The sequence below is a fragment of the Balaenoptera acutorostrata genome, chromosome 8 (assembly GCF_949987535.1).
Source record: "Balaenoptera acutorostrata chromosome 8, mBalAcu1.1, whole genome shotgun sequence".
Lineage (NCBI taxonomy): Eukaryota > Metazoa > Chordata > Mammalia > Artiodactyla > Balaenopteridae > Balaenoptera > Balaenoptera acutorostrata.
In genome coordinates, this window is record NC_080071.1 from 23,824,742 (window position 1) to 23,834,410 (window position 9,669).

The 9,669-nt window shown below is 36.2% G+C and overlaps 1 protein-coding gene and 1 pseudogene across 1 annotated transcript; one reads left to right on the forward strand and one right to left on the reverse strand.

Moving 5' to 3' along the window:
- Positions 1–375: 375 nt before the first annotated feature.
- Positions 376–974, forward strand: LOC103013079 (securin-like; annotated as a pseudogene).
- Positions 975–4,202: 3,228 nt separating this feature from the next.
- Positions 4,203–9,215, reverse strand: GCG (glucagon). Its single transcript, XM_028166773.1, has 4 exons — positions 9,124–9,215; positions 7,501–7,662; positions 5,722–5,859; positions 4,203–4,350 (listed from the first exon to the last, which is right to left on the reverse strand). Exons 1-4 carry the CDS (start codon positions 9,213–9,215, stop codon positions 4,203–4,205), a joined length of 540 nt encoding a protein of 179 aa, XP_028022574.1.
- Positions 9,216–9,669: the final 454 nt, after the last annotated feature.

Below are 9,669 nucleotides of genomic sequence, written 5' to 3' on the forward strand. Positions count from 1 at the left end.
AAAAAAGAACCAAACAGAAATTCTGGAGCTGAAGAATCTAATGAATGAAATGGAAAATGCAATAGAAAGCATCTATAGCAGAGTAGCTACCATAATTTGTTAACAAACACATAATATAAAAAGACATAGCTTGTGATATAAAAAATATAAAAGTCGGGGAGTAGAAGTGTAGAGTTTTCATATGTGATTGAAGTTAAGTGGCTATCACATTAAAATGAACTGTTTTTTCCATAAGACGTTTTATGTAAGCCTCCTGGCAACCAGAAAACTAAAACCTAGAGTAGATTCACAAAAGATAAAGAAAAGGGAATCGGAGTGGAAAACCAAGAAAAGCAGTCATAGCAGAAAAAAAGACTGAGTCTTGCTTAATCCAGAATGACTACTCTGATCTTTGTTATTAAGGAAAATGGAGAACCAGGCATCCGTGTGGCTTCTAAGGAGAGACTGAAGCTGGGGTCTAGGACTTCAGTCAAAGTCTTAGATGGGAGATCTTGGGTTTCAACATCACATGTTTGCAAAATGTTTGATTTTCCAACAGCCTTACCTAAAGCCACCAGAAAGTCTTTAGGAACTGTCAACAGAGCTACAAAAACGTCAATAAAGACTGAGATGCCTCAGAGACAAACTTCTCTGCCAAAAAGATGACCAAAAGCACTGTTAAAGAAAAAGCTCTGTTCCTGCCTCAAATGATACCTATCGAGAAACAGAGACACATTTTCCCTTCAATCCTCTAGATTTTGAGGGTTTTGACCTGCCTTAAAAGCACCAAATTGGACACCTCCCCTTGAATGGAGTATCTCTCATGATTCTCAGTGAGGAGAGGAAACTTGAAAAGCTATTATACCTTGGCCCCTCTTCACCTTTGAAGATTCCCTCTTCATCAGGGGGAATCTAATCTGTTGCAGTTTCTTTCAAGCAATTTGTCAACTCTGGATGTTGAATTGCCACCTGTTTGCTCTGGCTTAGATATTTAAATTTCTTATCACTTTATACTTTGTGTGTACTTTTGTATTAATAAGCAATTTTTTTGTTTAACAAGAAGAAAATGGAAAATCACTAATTTAAAATGGTAAGCAGATACAGAGGAAAAAAGAAATAATGGAATTACAAAACACCTAAAAAGCAACTAATAAATGACATTAATAAGGCCTAACATATCAATAATTACTCTAAATGTAAACGGAATAAATTCACCAACCAAAAGTCACAGAGTGTATAAAGGGATAAAAAAACAAGACCTAACCATATGCTGCCTATAGGAGGCTCACTTCAGCTTTAAAGACATACATAGGCTCAATATGAAAGGATGGAAAAAGATAATCCTTGCAAGTGGAAACCAAAATAAAGTGGGTGTGGCTATACTTATAATAGACTTTAAGCCAATACAGTAACAAGAGACAAAGAAGGTCATTATATAATAATTAAGGGGTCAATTTATCAAAAAGATATAACAATCATAAAAATATAGATACTCAACAATGGAACAGCTGAATATATTAAGCAAATACTAACATATCTGAAGGGAAAAATAGACAACAATATAATGATAGCAGGGGACTTCAATATCCTACTTTCAGCAATGGATAGATCATCTAGACAGAAAATCAAGAAGGAAATGTTAGACTTGAACTATATATTAGACTAAAAGGACTTAACAGATATTTATAGAGCATTCCATCCAACAGCAGCAAAATACACATTCTTGTCAAGTGCACATAGAACATTCTCCAGGATAAGTCATATGACAGGTCACAGAATAAGTCTTAGTAGATTTAAGAAGATTGAAATCATACCAACTATCTTTTCTGATAACAATGATATGAAACTAGAAATCAACAACAAGAGGAAAGCTGGAAAGTTTATGAGCATGTGGAAACTAAACAACACACTCTTGAACAAACAGGACCTAGGGGTGGGGAAGTTGTTATTAAAGGTTATACCTTTGCAACTAGAAGATGAGTGAGTTCTGGAGATCTAATGGGCAGTATAGGGATTATAGTCAATAATACAGTATTACATACTTCAAAATTGCTAGGAGACTAGATCTTAAATGTTCTCACTACAGAAAAGAAATGATAATTGTGTGATCTGACAGAGGAGTTAGCTAAAGCTGTGGTGGTAATCATATGGCAATATATAAATGTAAATAGACATGTTCACCATAAACAAGCACAATTTTATGTGTTTATTATATCTCAATAATAAAAGAGAGAAAGAGAGTTGGCAATGGTGTCTCTATACAGCAGAGAAATGTCTCTGACACGGCAATCAGCATCAGACTGGCCCAAGATACTGGACACTGCAGGATAGGGAGATAAGAGTATAGGGTATGACAGAAAAATTTAAATGCCTGCAGGTCCCAGGCAAGTAAGATGTATAAATAAAGTGGACTGGGGAAAGTGGCTACCTGTGTACATTATCTGGTTGTGAATGTATAACATGCACAGGTGTGTGTGTGTGTGTGTGTGTGTGTGTGTGTGTAGGGGGCACAATAGTGAGCTGAAAAGCATGTGACCGTTCAGAAGAAGGCAGCTGGCTCTCAGCTTCAGAAGAGATTTGTTTTGTGGGTCTAATATTTCCTGAGGACCTAATTTTTCAAGAAATGTAAGAAGTCAACATTTTAATGTAAAATACCTTGATTTTTCAATGTTGGCTAAAAACGTTAAAGCACTGTGTAACAACTTAAAACATGAAACCACGGCTGGGCATCAGATTTGGCTTATGGGCTACCAGCTTAGGAAGCAGGGGTATTTGGAAGGAGTGGGAGCACAAAGAAGAGAGAAAACAGGCCATGGTGAAGAAGCTTGACATTTTTATTTAGTCTATCTTTTATATATTGAAAGCTGAGCATTTTTATGACAAAAGTTTCAAGAAGAAAGTTCTCTTTCAGTTTCACAACTGTGGCTACCAGCCCTTCCCTTATTCTATTATTATAATGCAGATATGTTGTGATTGGAGTAATTTATATATACAGACTATATCATAGAACAACAGTTTCATTGCTAAGTGTAAGCAGGTTAGGGTACTTCATCCAAAATAAGAAGAAAATAAGAGAATTCTGCATTTTTTTAATTTTAAAGCTGACATTTTAGCACTATTTTGACAATGGTTTATTTATTTATGATCTTTTGGTTACACAATATTAAAAGGAAATTCATTTATTGGCATGCAAAGCAATATGGCTTTAGAATACACGTCTTAAATTTACAGATCTTAAAATTTCAAACATCCCACATGGCTGGCAGGTGATGTTGTGAAGATGATCTTGAGTAATGACACACTTACTTCCTGGAGATTAAAAAAAAAGAGAAAATGACTTAACGTAGTATAATACACAGATGATATAGTTAACTTATCCAGGAAATATTTCAATGATTTATTTTGATCAAAGTTATTTATGTCTTTTCATCTTATAGATCCCTTTGTCTTTTGGACTTTTCAAGTATTTACATTTGAAGATGGCTTATCCTAAAGTGTCCCTATCAAGAAATATAAAGTGGGGCTTCCCTGGTGGCACAGTGGTTAAGAATCCGCATGCCAATGCAGGGGACACGGGTTCGTGCCCCGGTCCAGGAAGATCCCACATGCTGTGGAGCGGCTAGGCCCGTGAGCCACAACTACTGAGCCTGCGCGTCTGGAGCCTGTGCTCCGCAATGGGAGAGGCCGCGACAGTGAGAGGCCCGCACACCGCGATGAAGAGTAGCCCCCGCTCGCCGCAACTGGAGAAAGCCCTCGCACAGAAACGAAGACCCAACACAGCCAAAAATAAATAAATTAATTAATTAATTTTAAAAAAAGAAATATAAAGTGTATGAATAATTATAAAAAAAGCAATTACAACCTACCAAAATAAGTGGTTAATTTTGGCATTTAAATTTTTACTGCTGCTTATTACATTAAGTATTTAATACCATATATAATGGTATTTTACTTTGTGCTAAAATTTCAACATACATAGCAATTTGCAATGTGTTCCGAATGCCTTGTCTCTTATTGACACTCAGGAAATGTGTTTGGAATAAATGAGTGAATGGATAAAATTGTAATGACAGAAAACAAATATAATAATGTACTCTTGAATGATTCATAATTTTGATTATATACCAAGAGAGTAAAGACTCTCTCCCCACATAGGAACAACCTGTAGCAGTATGATAACGTTTATGAAAGTGTTGATGGTTTCCAGAATGAACTAAAATAAATCACCTGTCAGTAATTTTTGTCTGAAGCAACCAGTTTATAAAGTCTCGGGTGGCAAGATTATCGAGAACCGTGTTCATCTCATCAGAGAAAGAGCCATCGGCGTGTCTGCGGCGGAGTTCTTCAACGATGGTGACTTCCTCTGGGAAACTGAGAAAAAGAGAGGTAAAATCAGTACTTGGTTAAACATTTCAAATAAATGTTTATTGGTTGCCTATCACTGGTAACATGTGTAAGCATTACTGACAAAACCATATGTTTCTATTTACAGAGGGCTTATCACAAAAAGCCTCATAGAAACTTGCATATCAGAAAGGGAATTAGGTAGAATAGCACAGAGCTGGGACCTGAAACTAAGGCCTTTTCCATATTCCAGCTGCTTCAAAGATTTTAGTGTATTGCCAACACAGAAGTTATTATTGAGACTATTAATTTGTTTATAATTCATAAAAATATATTCTAGCCTGTAAAACTAGTGATTATCAAAACAGCCTTGCCAAGTGCAGTATTAAGGGATTAAACCTTAGTCTATATCAGATTTTCTCTTCGATTGATTTATTTAGCACAATTTTTGGTATCCCTTTAAAACACTGTAAAATAGTCTCAAGTGTAAGTGACTATTTTCCCACTAATTTTGTAAATTTGATTGTGTAAGTGACTATTTTCCCATTGATTTTGTAAATTTGATTGTTAATGTTTTAAAAATCAGCAACAATACTAGGTCCCTTTTGCCTCGACAGCTCTTTAAAGTCTCACTAAAAATAAAAATAGAGTGGAACATGAATTTCCTGCTTCTCAGAATTCAAATGTCAATCAAAATGATCACAAGAAAATGGGATGGTTCAGGGGTCTGTTTGGTTGTGGTAAAATCCAAGAAAGTACCTAAAGGTCTTGGGCGTATTTTCAGCTGTGATAATTTAATAGTTATCTTTATGACAGTCCCATAAAAAATGGGCACATTGTTAAATATATAGATGTTTCCACATATCTGTAGTTTGAATGTCATTTCATTAAACGTCTTAAGTTTAATTCCTTTCAGTCTTTATCACATTTTTACCTCAATACTTACTAACACAATACTTACTAACACATAAATTATGTAAATATTTAAAGTGAAACTAAGTTTTCTGCATTATTTCTTCTTTTCCCTTATCCCTAGTTTTCCTGGACAGTCCTAGTTTAAGCTTATTTTCCTGGTGTAGTTATCAAAAGCACTCTGTTTATTCTCAAAAGTGTCCTGGATTGGCAAATTAATGCCCTAATTATAATACAACTATAATGGGGGATAAAAAAGTAACCTGTTTGACTCTATTATTAATACTTGCTAACAGAGATAAAACAGACGAGACTTTTGTAAATTGTCTCCCACCAACAGGAGTTATTTCTTTACTCTGTGAGACTATACTAATGGCTTCTGTAATGCAGATCCATATATAGATAACCGTATTCTAAGTTTTTCACATCAAGCAAAAAAAAAAAAAAAAAGAAGAAGAAAAGTTAAGTAAGAATGTACAGACTTACTCTCGCCTTCCTCGGCCTTTCACCAGCCAAGCAATGAATTCCTTGGCAGCTTGACCTTCCAGATAAGAACTTACATCACTGGTAAAGGTCCCTTCAGCATGTCTCTCAAATTCATCATGACGTTTGGCAATGTTATTCCTGAAAGAAATGTGAAAGTTAAATTGAAGATCTGTCTCTTTAGCAATATGGTTCTCACCTATAAGCAAGCAGTGGCAGCTTTGGGTTCGGGATTCTGTGTGGCTTTGAGAGATGAGGGTGGGCAGAGGACTTGTCTGGAAGCTACATTAATTATCTGGAGTGAAGGTTGATGGGGGGCTAATAAAAATTATGGGGGGCTAAGCTCCCTCACTCCACCTAGTGACCCATTTTCACCTGCCCTGCTTATCTGTGCCATTGACTATTAAAGCAGCATTTTCTTCAGTCTCAATGTATGGGGACTATCCACTGTGCTATGCTACCTGCAAACAAAACAGCAGCTTGTCATTAGTACATACGGGGTCAGAGTTAGTTAACTGAATCAAGGGAAAGCAAAGGAGCATCTCAAAATGTCTTCAAAAGACCACCTGATATTGGATTAAAGGAAATGTGTGATGGGCTAGCAGTGAGGAAAGCTAAGAAGATGACCCCGTATCACCCTCAAATGTGTACAGAGTGCTCTGTGGAGGTGGTTGACCAGATAGATGGTCAGTTGTTCCATCATATATTAGCCCTGGAAGGTTTCATCTTAAAAACAACAGAAACTGCCTGGGAGCTAGGATTGTTTTACATTAGTTTACCAAGTCATGGCATTCTCTTTCTAGAAATGAAGACAGTTGTTTGCATTTTTTCAAATATGTGATTTCTCCCATTTCACCAATGGCCCCATCTGTAATCCTTAACGAGGACTTCTCTCAGTGTCTTCTCTGACCATGACCGCCATCTTTCCTGTACTCTCCAGTTTAAGGATTTTTGGTCAACTGCTCTCTTTTATCCTTCCTGCTGGCTCGTTTCTCTCTGTCCCCCTTCTCCGTTCTATCCAGACAAATTTATTCCCTTTTCCTGATTTTTAGATTCCTTCAGCTACTTTGTCTGCATAACTCCCTTCCCCTTGTGGGTCACCCTCCAAAGAAATTGTGAAATTCCACCATCCCTGTGAAACCCTTGTGGCTGATTTCGTCCAGTAGCCTGGATGCAGCAAAAAAAACCCTCGAAACTGTCAAAGGAAGTCCAGCATTAAAATGTATGCCTTGCGATAAGCATGTGTTCTTATATACCTTCTTCTCTCTTTATGCTGTGCAGCTAGGCTGTAATTTTAAATGTGTATCTTGGATTGTATTCTACAAGAAAAAGACTGCATCTGTTTCCATTCCTTACCATGACTAACTTGGCTAGAGGATACTTTGTGATCATAGTCATGAGTTTGAATCCTACAAGGGAATGTTGAATCTGCTCTTATCTTTTGGTCAGGGATTAGATTTCTAATCTTGCAGGTCCATAAAAGTCAGCTTTCAATTTTAAAGGAAAATGGGCATGAGAGTGAATATTGCTAAGACCACAGTTGGGAAAATTTAAATTCTTTGTCCCATTGGAGGGTGGGTAAGAGTTTTGGAGGGATGAGGGGTGGGACATTCAGAGGCGCATTAGGAAGGATAACATCACCAACCTTGAAAATCATCAAAATTGAAAGAGCTTATGGGCACTATTTGATAGGCACGATAACTTAAGAAAGTCAGGAGGAATTTTAGACATATTTAAGTAATACATTTGTGTGCAAATTTCTGATCAGGTTCAGACTCTTACTTATTCCTCTTGGTGTTCATCAACCACTGCACAAAATCCTGGGCACGCCTGGAGTCCAGATACTTGCTGTAGTCACTGGTGAACGTGCCCTGTGAGTGGCGCTTGTCTTCATTCATCTGATCTGGATCACTGAGCGGGTCGGTCTGGGGAGCTGGGAATGATCTGTAAAGAAGAGTGACTGGTGCAATTAAATCTCTCCTCAAGAGTAGATTCACTTGAGAAGCAGCTTCTCTACAAAATACAGAACCACATGAAGTTGGAAGGCAGGTTCCTTGAGTATTTCAGTTGGCAGTTCAGAAAGACCTTAATTTGCCATGGGAATCCCATGGTTTTACCAGAGTTGAATGCACTCCGATTTGGAATTCTAGCAATTGATTTTTCGACTGGCTTCTTTTTTCTGAAATAGGATTAAATAAATCTTTTTTTTAACAATTTCATCTACTCGTAATTATGTTAATAATGCCAGAAGAGAGCAACGCCTTGAATATTTTAAAAGAGTGAAGAATACCAAACCGTTTTTTTGGGGGCAGCAGATTTATGTTCCGAATTCTGTTTCGCATATATTAATATAAAAAAGTAGCTCCATTACCTGGCTATGTGGTAGCTAATGGTGAAGGAAAGACAATTAAAAATTCAAAGAAAGGCAAGAAAAAGCCCACTTGCTAATTTGAAACTGTGTAGTGGATAATCCACATGCCAGTAATCAACAGTTGGTTGGCACGGTTATGTGGGGAAATATTCAATATGATTAAAACTCAAAAATAGAAATGAGATACTATTTTTACCTATCAAATTAGCAAGGATTAAATACCGAGGAGGATATTGTGAGAGGAGTATTTCTATAATGCTGATGGGAGTGTGCATGTGTATGACTTTTCTGGAAAGCAAGTTGGCAAGATAAAAAATTTAAGCTCATTCAGATCCTTTGACATGATTATTTTACTACTAGAAATAAATCCTCAGAAAAATAGTAAGAAATGTAGGAAGAAATGTTATTTGCAGCATTCTTTGTGGGAAAATTTGAAGAACCCTTACGTACTCAATAGAGCAGGAGTAGCTAAATAAATATTGTATATTTATGAGGTGAAATAGTATGTAGCCATTAAATACCATACACTTAATAGATATTTGTAATGATATAATAAAAATAAGCTAACAATACACTGCTAAGAGACAGAACATAATACAAAGCTGTAACTGATCGGGATATATTTATACACAGTACATGCATATTTTCTATAATGAACATGTATGACTTTTACAATTAGTAAGAAACAGTGTTAATTTTTAGAAAGGAATAAAAGAGGAAAAGTTGGTGTGAATAATTAAAATGGCCTACTCTGCAGTGTGAGTAATGAATGAACGGGGAGTATTAGCTGAAGATTTCAAAGAGCTATAATTTCCCATGTAACATATTTTTCAACATTGCCCACCCCTTCGGTTATGAAACAACATACTCTGATCTGTACTCTAGAAAAGCCTTTATCACAATGATACTTTAAACATTTGAAAATTCTGCGGAGTATTTACTCCAAATTACTGAGACCTATTTATTAATCACAGTTATCTCGGGCTGTATTCTAACCATAGTGCTATGTTAGTTCAAGTCTAAAGATTTAATACCTGGATTTCTCCTCTGTGTCCTGAAGGGAACGTTGCCAGCTGCCTTGGACCAGCATTACAAGCAATCCAGCCACAAAGTAAATGCTTTTCATTTTTGCTGCCTGTTGGAACACAGAGTCAAGGGAAAGATAGAGACCCTCAACCATATTTAAACCAGTCAGACTAAATTAGTTCAATTTTGACTAAGTAAATATTATAAATAGAACAAAAAGCTAGTCATCAATTTTATTCTGATTATATTTCTAGTAATTTTAAATATTAGATTATATTTTTCCTGCAGTTTTTTTTTTTTTTTTTGGTGGCTAGAAAGAATACAAAAGATGTGTAGCACTATGAAGCTTTTTCATTAGTGTAGGACACTTCTGTTAATGATTAGAAGGCTCACTTACAGACTTGAAATTAAAAATGTCCACGATAAACATTGAAAATACCCACTGTAGATGATATGCTACATATGGTTAGCCTGAATGGCGCCTTATCCGTAATGCCACCCTCTTCACTATCAGTCTGGCTTTCAATTAATAGTCCTTCACTTCCAAGCATTTA